Below are 16,634 nucleotides of genomic sequence, written 5' to 3' on the forward strand. Positions count from 1 at the left end.
GGCCCAGCTCACGCCGTTGCCTGGCAACGAGGCGGTGGCCGTGGGCGCGCCTCTGTGACGCCATCGGCCGGCGCCTCGCGGCCCTCTCCACGCCCCCAGCCTGCCCCGCGCGGCGGTGGGAGGGGAGGGGCGGGGCGGGAGTGGGGCCTCGCGGCCGCACGTGGGCTCGCGCCGCCAGGTATGGGGCGCGCGGGGCCGGGCCGGGCCTTACCTCACCTCACCTCAGGGACCTATCCCGGTACCGGTTAATGGCCTCCGGCACCGACCTGAGGCCTTTGGGGCGGGGGGGGAGGGCAGGGGTGCGAGGGCAGCCCCCGTGTGAGCGCCCTTCCCGTGGCGCCCGGGGGTCTCTTCAGCCGTTGGCGTGAGGGGGAAACGCGACCTCGAGCAGCGGAAGGGGCACCCCCTGCGTCTGTGGTCCCGGAGCGCGGAAGCGTTTGTGCTCGGGAACGGGACAGATCCTGTCAGGGAGGAGGGAGAGGAGGTCTCCGTGCTAGGCGGCGGATAACCAGAGTTCCACCGTCCGGGTGGTGACGGCTTGTGTCCCGCAGGTAATGTGAGGATGACCATGGCCCAGGCTGGAGCCGTAGTTGCAGCTGCCACAGGACTCCTCGTCTTCTTCCTGTACTCCTCTATCCACAAGGTTGAGGAGGGGCACCTGGCCGTGTATTACAGGTACTGCGCCTGCAGCGCCTCGGCACCAGATGTAGGCTGCCCTGAGTTTCTCCCTCAACTGGGGTTTATCCCTGGCCACAGATCCCCGCTCTCCCCTTTGTTTCCCTCCGGGCTTTGCCCTGAGGTGGGCAGACTGTGTTGTTTCTGCTCTTATACATGGCCCCTGGTGGCGTGGTTCTGTACAAAGCTGTTACGAATTTTGGGCTTTCTGAATTCTGCTCCTCCTCCTTCCTCCCCTTTTCTGGGTCAGGGTTTGGTTTTTAACGATTAGAGGGACTAAAGCTTTTAGTCCATCCAAGCTTTTCACATCTGTTGATCTCCCTCTTTCACCGAGGGCTGTCACCCCTATGTTGTGCTTTGGGTGAGGGACTGTGCTGAATGCACTGGGGGGATTGAAACTGGCAGCACTGCATCAACTGCTGGATTTTTCCATGGTTACTGGTGAACTATTTAGAGAGGGAAAAATCTGTGTTCGTGAAGCTCTCTGCGATGTTGCTGTTATGGAAGAATTCAGCCAAATCTGCCTTCTCTGAAAGTTAATTGCTCACAGGCCTGAAGCAAATGATTGCTGAGTTGCAGCAGGCAAGTATATGCAGTCAGCCCCTCTGTAGGAGAACTGGTGGCAGATTTGGTGCAGGTGAGTGCTGTCATTTGCACTACTACAGCTGTGACTCCTGGCAGTTGGAATGTGCGCACTCTCAAAGCTAGCACTTGATGTTTTCCAGTTGTGTGAGCCTTTTCCCTGTTTTCCTTCTTCTAGGGGTGGTGCGTTGCTAACTAGTCCAAGTGGCCCAGGCTACCACATCATGCTCCCATTCATTACCACTTTCAAATCTGTGCAGGTTTGTGTCTTTTCACCTTGGGAGAGGGTGGGTGGGAGAGGTCCTTGATAGGGATAATGTTGGATGTGGGTGGCAACTAGTGTTTGCAGAGGAGCTTGGTAACGTGATTGGAGCAGCAGCTCCTCAAAAGCCCTTGGTTCCCTGCTAGACCCAGCTGTGTGCTGGGACTTGTCCTTTTGATGGGCTCTCCACCACATGTGTGTTGCTTGGGACAGGACATGTTTTGCTCAGGGAGGACAGGCTGTGTTTGTGGCCCTAACTGTTTCCCAGGAGAGCTGCAGGCCTTAGTGCCACAGGAGCCGAGAGTAGGGGAATGAGCACAGCTGCCTTTTTGACTCCCAAAAGGCAGTTGGAAAGAAGTCTGTTTTCTGCCCACCTCTACAAGAGTCAGGAGGGAGGCAGAGGATGCATTTTGGGCTTTACGTTCCCATGTGGGAGTCTGGGTACATTGTGTTTTTCCTGCAGAATGGAGTGTTTTGGTGAGTGGTGGTTGTCTTTTCATTTCAGACCACACTGCAGACTGATGAGGTGAAAAATGTGCCTTGTGGGACAAGGTATGCTTTTCGCTTGTATTTCTAATGGTGATGGACAGATCTGTCATGTGGTTTGCAACTAGGCACTTAACAGTGCAGTGACTGAAAAGTAAGAGGCTGAAAAGTACAGGCATTTACCTTGAAATTAGTTCCAAACATCACACACACACCAGACATGCATCACACATGGAAATAAGACCAGGAGGATGGGAGGGAGTGCTCTTGTTTTTGCTGGAATTGATATTTAGAGGGTATTTGCATTTATAGTAATGGTCTCTTGATTTGTCTTGCTTTCTTCCATTGATTACGCTGACAGCCTGGTGCCTGTGCTTTGGTCTGTCCTTTGCTTTGATTTTTAGTTTAATTCTTGTGGCTAAATGCAAGTGCTGACCCCAGTATGGGTAAAAGTCAGTGGTGAATGGGAATCCCCATGATGGGAGGTGGCTCATTTCAAAAAAGCTGAAACAAAGGAGTCTCCTGGAGTAATTTGTGCATTTTTGGAATTGACATCTCACCTGATGTAAAAAGAGAGTGAGAAAGAATAAAGAAGAATCTCATGCATGGGTAGCACCTGCCTGCTTCTGAATTAAGCTGGATTAGCTTTCGTTCACAAGTTAAAGTGTTGGGCTAAAACCAAAACTGGTGATTCTCCTTCGGTTTAGCTTTAGGGTACTCAACAGTATTTCTGTTTAAAGGAAAAAAGGCTGCATCCAGCATGACTTGAATGCAGCCAGGCCTTTGTGGTCAGGTAGAGTCTTTAGGTCAAGCAAAAAGTAATTGCAGAAAGGAGGAGTAAGACTCATTATTTTCTGTATCCTTTAAATGGCACAGTTAAAAAGCTATCAGAATTTTAGCAGTGTGTTTAGTGGCACGTTTTAGCTCATAAGTAGCATAAATAGGAGTAATACTTCACCTGTGGGATGCTATAAAACAGCATCGCATCCTCTGGGATGGTGTCCTGCTGTCCTGCAGGCAGAACAGGCAAAGCTTTCCCCCAAAGCTTAGCCGCAGTAGATGTGCTAACACAGCCCACATGAAACTGTGCTACTTTGATTCCTTTTGAGCAGGGAGGCTGGACAAGATGACCTCCAGAGGTCCCTGCCAGCCTCCCCATTCTGTGTGCTGTGACTGAAGGGCTAAATGTTCTGTTTAATTCTGTATAGTTAGCCATTAAGATCCTCTTCCACTTCAGCACTGTGGGTTTTGGTTGTGCAATACAGTTGGGTGTGAAGTTACAGGTACTAACCATGCTTTAAAACACCACCCAGCTGGTAAAGCAGTTCCGAGTTAATCATTCAATACACTTCAGACCAAAGGTCTCAGGAGCCCTGTCCATTTTTAAGCTGTTGCTGCAGAAGCCTTTAAACTTGCTGCATTTGGAATCAAAGTCTGCAACTGCTCGTTGCCAAAGAAGCTTTGAAGCCACGTTTCCGTAATAAAACATTAGCTTATAAGTACCAAATGGATCAAATCTGAAATTTCACTATCCGGGTTCAAAGTCTATTACAAGAATAGATCCTAAACAGTTTAAATTCCTGTAATTGTCTATTAAGCCATCACATTTTAAAGGCTGGGATTCTCTGTCACCATATTCATATTCCTGTTCCCTGTATTCTTAGCTGCATTAAGAAGCTTCTGAATGGCTCTGTGGGTGTCCTGTCCCCAGTTTCTGCCTTACCTGTTCCTATTTATACTTGACAGCATTAAGTGAATTCATTAAATAGAGATTTTAAAATACTTTGGCACAAATGACTGTTTTTCATAAACCAGCTGTTACCTGAGAGACAAAACCCATTCCATTCCAGCAGGTAGAATGTGGTTCTGTTCTAAGCTGTGAATTGCCTCTGGTGTCTGAGGTTTCTGCCTTTCCCCAGCAAGAAAATGTATGCACAGCTTCTTGGAAAGCTCAGCAGTTTCCTCATGGCAGGTCTGCTCATACGCCAAAACTGATGGAAACCCTAGTTCTAGAACTAGTTTTAGAAAAGGGAAGTATTCTCAAGGACTGACTCAAAGAATTAGTTAGGAAAGAATATACTCCTAGGTGTACTGTTTGTGGAATACAGAAAATAGCTTGGAAATGGTGTTGTGCAGCTGCTGCAGAAGAGAATAGGGCAGGTAACATTTTTCTTATAAACTTAACTGGAAAGAATTGTGCTAAATATTATGCAGGTTTTGCAGTGGCAAGGAACAGTGAGTAGCCAGGACACTAAGCAGTGACATTGCTCAAGCATTAGAAGTTTATTGCAAAGGTGTGAGAGTCCTCTTGTGCTCATGCTGCAGAGCATTGGTAGGAATGCAGACGGAGCACTGGGGGAATGCTGTTCTGGGATAGATCCCTGTTTGGCAGCCAGCCATATGGAAAAATGTGGCATGAATATTGCAGGTGAATGTACTGCATTAATCCCTGTATATGTAGACAGATCAAATCTGACCTTTAAGCCCAGTTTTTACATGCTCTGATTGCCTAACGTGGTCTGGTGTTGCCTGTGGTCAGCTCTTGCAGTGAGCATTGGATCTTTGCCTGTTTTTTTAATGGCAGTGTCCTTCAGTTTTTCCCTTGTCTTTTCCTGGCCTGGCCTAAGCTAAAATCCTAAATCCAAGGCCTGCTTTCTAATGTTAGTTCCCTGTACACTTTCACCTTGTCCTTTAAAGTCAGGCAGTATTGCTGCCTGATTATGCCTGAACTTCCCCCAGGTGCACATGGTCTATGTGTTGATCCTTCTTTCAGACTTCCTATAGATTTCTTGTTTCTCTATTCTCTGAAACAAAGAGGCTGCTCTCCCTGACCAGCCTGATGAGCAGCTCTGCAGTGAGGACCTTGGGAGCTGCAAGGAGCCTTTATAGTGGTTGCAAGTGCTGGTGTTAGAAAGGCTGCAGAAACTGCAATAGGGAGCTGCAAGCACTAGAATTCTCCCTGTGGGAGTCACCCCACCTTGCATGTAGCAAGAAGCAGGCTTAGGCAAAGAAAGATGTTTTGGGAATGGTAGTGGCCTCTTGAGTCCGAGCCAGTGGTTAAGCCATAGGTGCTAAAAGGCAAGTAAACCAGCTGTGGATGAAGAGAGGATTTGTACAGTTCTAGCTCAAAAAGGTGTGTGAATTGCCCCAAATCAGTGCAAGATGCTCTGCCAGAGCAACTGTCCTGAAGTGTCCCAGAACTGCTGAGGAAAGTGTTTCCTGCACCCAGGAGTTTACCATCTTCTGGATGAGGCTGTTTGAGATAAGGACTTCTCTGAGGTGCTCACTTTAAGATCAGAATGTTAGAGTTTGGTTTGGCTCCTGCGTTTACAGCAGCAGGGTCAAGAAGACCATCCCCACTGCATGATGTGAAATGAGGATTGCTCCAGCAGCTGGGTAGAGGGATGGGAAACACAGTGGAAGTGCTTTGTGGGCTTCATTTAACCTTAAGCCCTCCGTGGGGAAGTACATGGCCAGCAGATTTGGGCTCTGAGTGGTACCTGTTTCGTCAAAGGACTGATAGAATTCACTTCTGCCCTTCCTTGGTGACCCATGCTGGTTGAAATCCAGACAGGGTTGCTGTAGGTAGTGCTGGTTGAGTCAGACAGGCAGGAAGCAGTCCTCGCTGTTCTGAGGTACCAGCCTTTTTTTGCATGTGAGGTGATGAGGGGCTGTGTAGGAGGCAGGTTGTCTCAGGTGCTCTCTTTTTCCTTCTAACATCCGCATAAAATTGGAATCCCGTAAGGACCACAATATAAAGATGTGGAGTGGATGCGATTCTGGTGAAAGAAGCCTGCATGCTCTGCTTTGGTTCCTTGCCAAGGTATCTGGAAGTTACCCTGAGATGGTAGCTGGGTTTCCCTGTGCTGGAGGTGTCATAAGGTGACTGGAACAAATGAGGAAGATGAGAGCAGGTTCAGAAGATGCTGAGGAGTGCTGCTGGACATCACCTGCAATGATGAATAGTCATTCTATTGGATGTGATGGCACAAGAGTGCAGAACAGCTGAGATGGAGAAAAACACCTTCTAACTTGTGCAGCCTGACATACCTGTAAAGGATCCAGAAGCCTGTCTTATTTAATAGAAACAGTTCTCTAAGCCAGAGCCTGCAAGAATGGCCATGGCCCAAAGAGAAATCTTGTGTGAAAAAGAGAATCATGTTCTTAATAGTCGTATAGTGGGCGTGTTCCCTTGGAGAGGGGATTATGCCTCCAGGCTCCTTCCAACAAGGCGTCTGGAGTTTTCTCGGCAGGGTACATGCCTGAGCACACGTGCGTGTTTGTGGTGTTCCTGAAGAGCCATTCACAACGTGACATTGAAGCAGGGAGCGTGAGTTAAAGCCTGCTACATGCTTTGTTTCTTCCTTTCTAGCAGAAGCCTTGTCAAGTTCCTGCTGGAGTTAGTAAATGCATGAACCTCAACTAAGGGCTTTCTTCTAAGGGCTGCCTAGAAGAGCTGCATCTGCACTTTGTCTGCTGGGCTGCTTGCAAGTGTCATTTGTTGGCTTTGTTGCCTTCCCTTCATTGTGCTGGGCTCCCCCTTTCTGAGGGCTGCAGCTGCATTCCTGTTCAAAAACATTTTCCTTTCACTGGCTAGGCAGGAGTTAACAAAGTGAAGCCGAAGTGCTTTGCAGACTTGCTGCCGCATGCTTGTGATTTATGGGGAGAGAGGGACCAGTCTGGACAAAGCTGGGGTTTGCTGCCATCTAATTGCAAAATGCTCTGAAGTCAGAATTGTCCCAGGAATGTTTAGTAGAACTTAGAGGGATTTAAATCTGCTTTATTACTAAGTATGGACCGCTGTTAACAGTTGCAGTAATAATGACTGAATTCTCTTTCTCACTTCCAGTGGTGGTGTTATGATTTACATTGACCGAATAGAAGTTGTGAATAAACTGGCACCATATGCAGGTATTTCCCATCCTGTTTCAACAAGCAACACTGTGACTGTCTTCACCCATCCCCTAGCAGTTCTGTCTTGGTTTGCAAGACTTCCTTCTGTCTTGCTACCCTTCTGGTTCCAAGAATGATAACATTTAGTTTCATATATGCAAGCCCCAGGTGTGCAAAGACAAAGGTAAATTCTAGGCTTCCTCCTCCCCTGTATGGTTAGAAATGGGATGGGTGCTCATGTAATCCTGTTTATTGCTGCTGAAGTTGAGACTGCCCATGATACTAAACACAAGGGATAAATTCCTTACGTGCTTGCCAGCTCAGCTCCTGGGACATCACAAAGGCAAAGCCCACCTGGGAGCCTCTTGCCTTCTTACTTCACCAGCTGCTGAAGCACAGACCCAGACAGCTTGTTTTTTTTTTCAGCAGCATAGTTTAATGCAAAATGTTAGCACTACTGAGTTATCAAGGGGTGAACTCGTGTTGTAATAATTCATGTTAGATCTTAGGCAGTTCTTCACTATGAAGGTGCTGAGGTGCTGGCACAGGGTGCCCAAGAAGCTGTGGCTGCCCCATCCATGGCAGTGTTCAAGGCCAGGTTGGACACAGGGGCTTGGAGCACCCTGCTCTAGTGGAAGGTGTCCCTGCCCGTGGCAGGGGTTGGAACTGGATGAGCTTTAAGGTTCTTTCCAACCCAAACCAATCTGTGATTCTGTAATTGTGTGAATGATACTTGTTTTCACTTAGCAGATCTGTTCCTATGCATGCAGGTCCTGGATAGGCTTTATTGTTTCACTAAGGCAGATCATAAACCAGGACCAGGCAGTATATCATGCTGTGATTACTCTGAACTTTGAAGTCATATGATCCCAGCAGCAGTGGTGGAGGGGACCTCTGCAGGTATCTCCTCTGACCTTCCTCCCAGGCTTCTCATTAACAGCTGGGCAGGGCAGCTGTGTCTTTGTGCAGCCACATCCTGAAAACTCCCCCCAACATGTCCCACTGCTGCACTACTTTCCTAATGTTCTGAGCTGTTGTTTGCAGTAGTGGCATTGCAGAAAGTGTTACATGTCGGTGGTGACCTGTGATAATTTTCTTGCTTCCTTAGTGTATGATATTGTGAAAAACTACACTGCAGACTACGATAAGACCTTGATCTTCAACAAAATTCATCATGAGCTGAATCAGTTCTGCAGTGCCCATACTCTGCAGGAAGTATACATTCAGCTGTTTGGTAAGTGGATGACAACTGGATGTACCCATCAAAGGCTGTGTGATCTCCCTTGTCTTCCAGGGAATATGTTAGAGCAGGCTCCTGTGAGCAAACAGCCACTGTGCTGGTGTTGCAGTATATCCATGTGCTGCTTCTTTGTAACTTTATGCTTCAAAGATTCAGATTTGTCATTTCATATCTGCGCATGGGAGTTTGATTTCAGGCCTATTCCACTTAGGCCTGAATTCTGGATGCACAAAGTAGCCTCCCTGCTTTTGTGTGTGCAGTCATGGCCATTGCCTTCACTGTGATGATGATCTTATTGTGTCTACTTCTACTTTTAGGCCCCTATTCTGTTTATGAATCAATTTTTCTACATTAAAAGCTTCTTTATGGCTGTTTTTAGCAAGTGAGACTCAAAAGGGACGTGACATGACCTCAGTTTGCTGCAGTGCTGTTTTTCTCACAAGGGGTAGCAGTGGTTCAGGAATGAGCAAATTCAGTGTTTTGCTTCTTGGTACCTGCTTGTGCCCCAAAGATGGAACAGTACTATGTTCCTTCTTGAGTCCTTCCCCTTCTTGAGAGCAGGGGAAAATAAGTTTATGGAAGATAAAAAGTTAGTAGAGTGTAATTAATGTTAAGGGATTAAGTCTTTGAATGCTCTACTCAGACTTAACAAATAGCTGTGGTCGGAGAGGAGTTTCTGGTTATTACACACAGCTTAATCATTCCATAGCTGGCCATTTCTGTGGAAAGATCTTCCTGGAGCTTGGAAGTAACAAAATTTCTTTCATTTTAATAGCAGGTACTGGATCCTGCAGGTTTACCAGACACTTGAGGCAGAGTTAGCCACTGGCAGCAGGGTTGGTGTGGCTCTGGCTAGGAATGGATAGACTTCTGCCACGGCTTTTTCTTGCTGAGACACTAAAAAACGTTTGGTCTTAGCTCAGACACTATGAGTTCATCAATAACTGAACCTTTTTAGAGACACTAGATTCTGGCTTTGCTTTTGGGAACATCTTCCAGGTATATAGGAAGGAAAACAATGTACCTCGGTGAGCTTAAAAGGCTTACACCACAGAGATACCTGCTCTTCAAGACCAGCTGACTGTGCCACACAAGCTGTAGGAGAAAAGATGGTAAGCTGAGTGGTCTCTCTTTTGCTCCAAACACAGATCAAATAGATGAGAATCTGAAGTTGGCCCTGCAGAAGGATCTCAATGTCATGGCACCGGGTCTCACTATCCAGGTAGGTTGATTCCCTAACAAAGACTGTTGTTTTTCCATCTCTAATTTGCTCATCTTTCACTAGACTGATGAGGTTTCTTGCTTTCATTTTCCACATAACCTGAAGCTGTTGAGCCTTGAGTTGAGGTTTGTCAGTTGAAGACGGTCAAATAACAATTACCACTTCTGAACATTGGTTTTATGTTAGGGGAAGACCTACAGGATTGAGAAAAGGACCTTTTAGGCCACAGACCTTCAGGTATTGGCTTTAATTTGCAAAGAGCCAGAAAATGTCTTTATTTAAGCTACTTTTGACACCCCTGCAGAGCTGGGTGCTCCAGTGTGCACGGTTCCTACAGGTCATCGAAAAAAAAAAAAGAGGTCTTCCATCTTTTCTGCACTCATACCAGAGATGGGGAAAGGTGTTTTATCCAAAGTGGTTTTCTGCTTACACTTAGAAAGTCATGTTTAATCTTAGCCAGGCTATGGGACATACTGGCTTTTTGGCATGTTGAAGTTCAGGGCAACCAACTGAGAAAAATATACCTTAGGCATGCAAGGGCTAAGATGGAAATCTCCAGATTGCCACTGAGGAGAACTATGAGACTGTTTTGCTGTTCTTTTTGCCGCATTTAGGTAGGCTGGCTGGCTGGCTGCATGCAAGGAGGGGAAACCTCCTGTTAATAGTATGGGTAATGCTACAGTAGATACTGTTCTGCTTTGGGGCTCAGTTGTGCACAGGCTTGCTCTGACTTGATAAGAGTGAACCACAGGCAGCGCTGTATCACAAGGAAGTTGAGATGGCACAGCTCTTCAAACACCCAAGTTAACTTGCACTCGGTTGCAGCAAGATTTCATACAAAAGTTCACTATAAGAGGTGCAAAGACAGGAAGTGTGAACTCTGAGAGTGGCTGTGCTTGTCTGTGTTGTACAAGAGGGTTAGGAACCATTATGTCTGGTCTTGGATCCATATGGAGATGTGTAGAACACAACAGCTGGTTTTGCAAAGACATTCTTTAGTTATGCTGCTCCCACCAAAAAGTTTACTTTGAAATGCACTCCCTTTGTCTGTTTTCAATAGGCTGTGCGTGTTACAAAACCCAAAATTCCAGAAGCCATCCGAAGAAATTTTGAGCTCATGTGAGTAGCTGTACATAAAATTGTATGGATTAGTTTTGAGGGTTCAGCATGGGCATAATCCTAGTAGAAAGCTCTTACCTGGTGCTTAGGTGGGAGGTGAGGTTAATGAGTCCTTGGCTAGGTGCACTTCCCATTCTGTTTCTCCATTTCCATATCTCTTTCACCTGGAAGCCTTTCGGCCCTTCACAAAGGTGTTTGTTAGCATCTACAGAGACTGTATCAAGGCTATGTTCCTCCTCCTTTATGATGTATGATGTGCTATAGAGAACCTGTAGACGACTCGTAAACAGAGCTCAGAAGTCTTGATGTCCCTAAGGCCCCTCCAGCAAACTCACAGAGTTGCTGACAGATTTTACTCTGAGACATTCCCATGGAGACCTACTGTCCAAGTCCTTTTCCAAAGCAGGACCAGTTCCTCAGCTGTAGCAGGTCACTGGGTCCAGGCAAGTCAGGACATCCCTGGGGATGGAGATTCCCAGCTGCTAAGGCTTGCACAGGGATGGGCTGTTTCCTTGGATCTGCCTGGTGCTTCCTGTGCTGCAACTTGGCTGGTGCCTCTGGGGCTCCCACATTGCCCCTCTGAGCAGAGTCCAGCCCTAGTACCTTCAGGGGCCCTTTTGGGCAGGAGGAGGTGTGGTTGGATTCCACTTCGCCTCCTCATCCCCAGCCCAGTTCCTGCAGTCTCTCCTCATATGCTCTGGCCTTTATCCTGTGTCTGCAGTTGCCCTACAGTGGACTTGCTTCTCATCCTGAGGGCCTCAAATTGGATATAGCATCCAGTTGTGATTGTATATAGCATCCAGTTGTGATCATATATAGCATCCAGTTGTGGCCTCATCAGTGCCAAATAGAGAGCAGGTCATAAACACTTCCCTTGTCCTGCTGGCTACACATTGGCTCATACAACTGAAGACAGAACTAGTCATAATGGTTGTGAGGAAATGATGCTGGCAACTGCTTGGCTGCTTGTTTCCCCTCTCATGCCCTGATTTGAAGAGCTGCCCACCAGCTCTGTTTCCCTGTTTCTCACCCTGCAGGGAGGCTGAGAAGACCAAGCTGCTGATTGCAGCCCAGAAGCAGAAGGTAGTAGAGAAAGAGGCAGAGACAGACCGGAAGAAAGCACTCATTGGTATGTCACCAGTTGGGAGTACTAGTGGACAGGTGCCACACTGAATTTCCATTCCTACATCCCTCAGGAAGCCATTGTCTTCCATTGCTGAGAGCTCCCTGAAGGAGGCCCAGCCAGGCTGTATCAACAGTCATTTAGAAAATACAAGTGTTTGTGCTGCTGTATCTGTGTCTTGCCTCCCTCCCCATAGCAGCAGATACCTCTGTCCTACAGCGGGGCTTCTGCTACAGCAGGCCAAGAGGTAGCAGCTCTGCCAGAAAAACTGCTTGGGCTTAAAGCTAAATGTCCCTGTGTCACACTTGTAAAACAGACATCAGCCAGTGCTGCTCTCAAAACATCAGCACTATGCTTTCTTCCTGTAACTATATTGCTTGGAGCACAAACTGGTGTAGTGTCTGAGCAGAAAGGGAAGCAGCAGAGAGCAAACTGCTGGTGTGGTAGATCCTGTGACTGGATGCTGTGTCAGGGTGCTGATGCTCAAGGCCTGAGAAGTGAATGTCTGAGCTGAGCCTGTTGTGATTGCAGAGGCTGAGAAGGCTGCTCAGGTGGCCAGGATTCAGTATCAACAGAAGATTATGGAGAAGGAAACAGAGAAGCGGATTTTTGAGATCGAAGGTAACTGTGCTACTGGGGTCATCTTCCAGTAAAGGGCAGGTAAAGGAACCTCAGAGCTGGGCTATGAGCTATCACCTTCCTGCAGAAATAATAAAGAGTGCAGTAGCATGAGGGTCATTCCTCCCTCCCCCTTGCAGATACCTCTCCAAGAAGCTGGCAGTGCAAGTGCAAGGCCAGCCATGGGGTGGCTGTCCCCATGGGACAAAGGCTCAGTGATGGGGCTACTCACTTGTTAATGATTCTTTTCCTGTCTGTTGCTGTGTTAGATGCTGCATTCCTAGCAAGAGAGAAAGCAAAAGCTGATGCAGAGTTCTATGCTGCTTGGAAACTAGCTGATTCCAACAAGGTGAGCACTTGAAGGCTGGTCACTTGAATGAGAGGATTTGCTTACTCTTTCCCTCTGCACAGGCAATTAGGTTAAAGTGGGCAGCACTGAAGAAACACCTGGTTTAACAACCCAGGAAGCAGCTGCCTGAGAAGAAAGCTAATGATGTGGGGCCCAGAAGGTTGTCTCTTACAAGCTCTGGTTTCTCTTTTTGTAGCTAAAACTTACCCCTGAGTATCTGGAACTAATGAAATATGAAGCGATAGCTGCCAACAGCAAGCTGTATTTTGGTGACCGCATCCCCAGTGTATTTCTGGATTCCTGTGCCTTCCAGCAAGCCAGTCTGAGGACTGCCCAAGAAACCAACCTTCCTTCACAGGAGGCCCCAGAGACCTCTGGAGAAAACCACCTCAGAGCAAAGGAAAGCACAGGCTGACAGAGGTAGAAGGATACCTGGTGCAGCTCAACAGCTAGCCTAGCTGTGAATGGGGATGTTGCCCTGTGCTTCTGGGGCGGATGCAGCGTGGACATCCTGTGTATAGGTGGCAGTTGGGTTGATTTTCTTCTAGCAACACATTTGCAAGCGCTCTGCCTCTTCGGTTTCTTCCCCTGTTAAATTGGTGCTTCCAAATGAGGGATAATCCTGTACTAACATACCTATACTGGAATATTAAAAGACAGACACCAGGAAAGCCTTCCCTGCAGTAGGTGCAGTTATTTAGTGAGCATTACTCTGGAGGTAGGAGATGTGGCTTTGAATGCCGTGTTGCTACACACTGGGCATTCCCCAGTGCTCCTCAGTGAGGCCAAGTGAAGAGGTTTCCTTCGTCCTGCCAATGAAGTTTTGTTGTGAGGACTCTGAGGCAGGTTTCTACCGGCGCTCTCTAACTCTCCTCAAGGACTCCAGTGGAGCGGGCTCTCCTTGGCTGTCCGTGTTGCTGCTCAGGCCAAGGCCTGGCCTGACAAGGAATGGTTTGGTGTGGAATAGGTTATTTGAATAGGATCTGCATCGCCATTATCTTCTTTCCTGTAGGCAGTGACACTAGATAACAGCTTTGAGCAAGCAGTCCTTAACAGGCTTCTGTAACTTCCTTCTCCAAGCAAGAGCCTCCCACTGGCTGCCTGTGACTGTAGTTTGTTTCAGCTGGGTGGCTGGGTCTCACCTTGCATCCTAAACCAGATTTCAGAGTGCATGGAGCACCTCCAAGCAGCTGTTTGGGAACAGAGCTGGGAAATCTTTGCTTAGGCCACAGCCTCCCTGTAGGTTTTTTCACCAGGGAAAGGGAGCTGAATTTCCACTGCTCTGCCTCGCTGGCAAAGTGAAGGAGAAGAGTGAAGGGACCCTGCTCTGCAGAAGATCAGATGTGTGACACCTCAACTACAAAGTAAGGCATCATTGCCCCCAGTGCAAAATCCACTGCTCCAAGAAGTGGGACCTGCATCCTGTGTCTTTGAACAGCCACAACTGGGAATGTGTCACTGGTCCTCTCATCACTGGCCAGGCTTTGCTGGCGCTTTTGTCTCCTGAGCGGTGCTGGCTCATGATCATACCTCCTGATGTGTGTTGTAATATATCCAACCCCTGCTCCCTGTGTGCAGTGCAGAGTGAGAGAAAGAGACATACTTGGGGGGTGTATCTGCTGGTACAGTCTGCGTTCCTCTTTTCCTCTGTCCTTCCCTTTGCCTGTGAGGATGTGCGTGTTCCTAGGACCTGCTTCTCTTTGTGTTCTGCAATGATTCCAGAAGATGGTGGCTGGGGAAGCCAGCTGGCAAGAGCTTGAGCTGAAAATGCCATTCCCCAGCTGGTAGCACCACAGCATGGCCTGTCTCTGAGCCCACCACTTGTTCAGAGACCACCTTTTCTCCTCAGCCTGGAATATCTGTATGTTCATCCTGCTTTCCGGTCCCCTCGGGTGCCCCTCAGATGGTCTGGTTGGTGCTGGTGTTGAGGCCCCTGGCACCATCTGCAGCCTTGTGACAAGGGGAGGAACATGCCTAGCTTTTGCCTTGGTGATTCAACCCAAAGCATCCTAAATTTCACCTCTGCTAATGCTTTACCCCAGTGAGTTGTGTGGGCTTCAGGCTTTCCAGTGCTGCTTTCCTATCCTGTGTGGCTTGACTCGGAGGTTGGCAGTGTCTCTTCCTCAAGGAGGTTTGGTTACATGTGGTGCCTTATGCTGTCTTAGCTCCTGTCCTGGCTGCCTCTCCTCCATTTCTGGGGCAAAGCAGGGATACATTGACCCTGCCTCTCCTGCTAGCCAGCTTGGCTAACTGTAGGACTTTGCAGCAGCTTCAGATGATGTTCTTTCTTCCTGTCTGCAAACCCAAGGCCCGGTTCTTTCTGTGCTCCAGGACACCAGTTGTTCTTCAAACCCAGCCATGGCAGGAGCCAGGGATCAGGTCCTTGTCCCAGTAGGAAGCCAGCTGAAGGTGCTGAGGTTGTGCATGAGTGTGCTTCTTCATGCTGCAAGAGAGAGAGGATGCTGCTGTTGCCAGGAGGTGCCTCCAGTCTTGGTACACTGGGGGTTGGTGGCACAGCCATGTGCCATGCAGATCCCAGCCTGGGGAGCACTGACCTGAGCTTTTGCATGATGGGGCTCATGCCTTCACCTGCCAAAGGCTCCTCCTGGTGAAGAGCAGCCTTTGAAAGATACTGGTGGGCAGAGGAGCAGGAAGGATGTCCTTGTGATGCCGGAAGGCAGCATGGCAGGCACAGCAAGGGCGAAGCTGAAACCTTTGACTGATGGCAGGAGTGGGCAAGCACAGCATGGGCCCCTTTAGACCCTGCAGTGCCCTCCCAGGGGAAGGGGCCAGGACAGAAAGGGGGTGGCAGTGTATTTTGTAGCTGTGGTGTTTGAACTGTCTCCTGGAAGCATTCTTTTGACTTGCAAGGTCCTTTTTTTCCTGTGGGAAGGGCTTCAAGGGGCCAGTGGAGTCACATCTCTTTGACCCTCCACCTCTGAAGCATTGCTGGCTTGCAGCAGGTGCTTTGCAGCAGGAACACATCCTCTCCTCACCCCACAGCAGCCACTTTGGTTGAATTTTGGGACAAAGGCAGGCTTTATAGAACAGAAGCACTCCTGGAGGGGACGGAGACATGTCTCCATGTCGTGCTCACTGAGGTTTGGTGCTACCCAATGTTGGTATCACACCCTGGGCATCAGGCTGGGTGGACAGGGGTAGGTTCTGCCAGCCTGGAAAAGACAAGAAGGGCACAGGGGCAACCCCTAGAAGCAGTAACCAAGCAGCCCCCAGTTCTTCAGTGGTCAAAGTGAGATCCCCAGGCAGGGAGCAGGAAAGCCCCCCAGTCCAATGGAGGGAGGGCTGCTTCCCTTTGGATCTGAGCCTTGCTTGCCCTCCCTACTGCCTTTCAGATGCATCCATGGTTATCGCTGGCTAATTGTCATCCTGCTCTGTTTGGGTGTGCAACAGCCCCTTCCTATCCCTGCACTCTGAGGGGTGCTGGGTGCCACCAGGAACATGGGATTGAACTGTTTTTTTCTCTCTGTTCAAAAGGTCTGTGTGCTTCTGTGAGTAAAGGGGTCTGCCACTAGATCCACACCTTCTTTCAGGAAACATGGAATCATAGGACGAGTTGGGTTGGAAGGGACCTTAAAACCATGATACATATGTTCAAGTTTACATGCACAGTGTTAAGTTCTTTTGATAAAGGAGAATAAAACTATTTTGTTAAGAGTTTCCTTGGTGGCTTTGTGTGTCCTAGGGCTGGTTTCTCTGTAGGCATGTGGAGGGGCGACATCTGTGCTTGTGTGCCTGCAGTGATAGTGCTGGGACTGTACTTGCGGACCCCTGCAAGCCTCAAAACAAACCCCAGGATGGTGCTGAGCAGCCAGGGCAGCCCTTAACAGCAGAAACGGAACAGGCCTTTGTCCTCTCAAGATCATGCTGCCACTTGCTCCCCCATCCATTGCTTGTATATGGCCTATGGGGGGATGTTTCCTGGTTGTTGTGGTGTCCTAGGGGATAGTGGGCTGGTCCCTAAGCACCAGTGTTGCTGCAAGTATGGATGCTTGTGTTGGACCAGGATGGTGCAAGCTGAACTGGAGTCGTGGAGGCCAAGCCTTC

The 16,634-nt window shown here is 48.5% G+C and overlaps 1 protein-coding gene across 1 annotated transcript; it reads left to right on the forward strand.

Moving 5' to 3' along the window:
- The first annotated feature begins 86 nt into the window (after nt 1-86).
- On the forward strand, nt 87-16,242 carry ERLIN1 (ER lipid raft associated 1). Its single transcript, XM_062603100.1, is given in 13 exon segments — nt 87-178; nt 552-675; nt 1,436-1,517; nt 2,025-2,071; nt 6,855-6,916; nt 8,007-8,132; nt 9,287-9,360; nt 10,421-10,479; nt 11,517-11,608; nt 12,134-12,223; nt 12,490-12,569; nt 12,766-12,909; nt 12,911-16,242. Coding segments are annotated over 12 exon segments (1,086 nt in total). The 5' UTR covers nt 87-178; nt 552-562; the 3' UTR covers nt 13,028-16,242.
- Nucleotides 16,243-16,634: the final 392 nt, after the last annotated feature.

This window comes from Pezoporus occidentalis, unplaced genomic scaffold, assembly GCF_034315485.1.
Source record: "Pezoporus occidentalis ecotype Australia unplaced genomic scaffold, CSIRO_AGI_Poc_V1 ctg118, whole genome shotgun sequence".
NCBI lineage: Eukaryota > Metazoa > Chordata > Aves > Psittaciformes > Psittacidae > Pezoporus > Pezoporus occidentalis.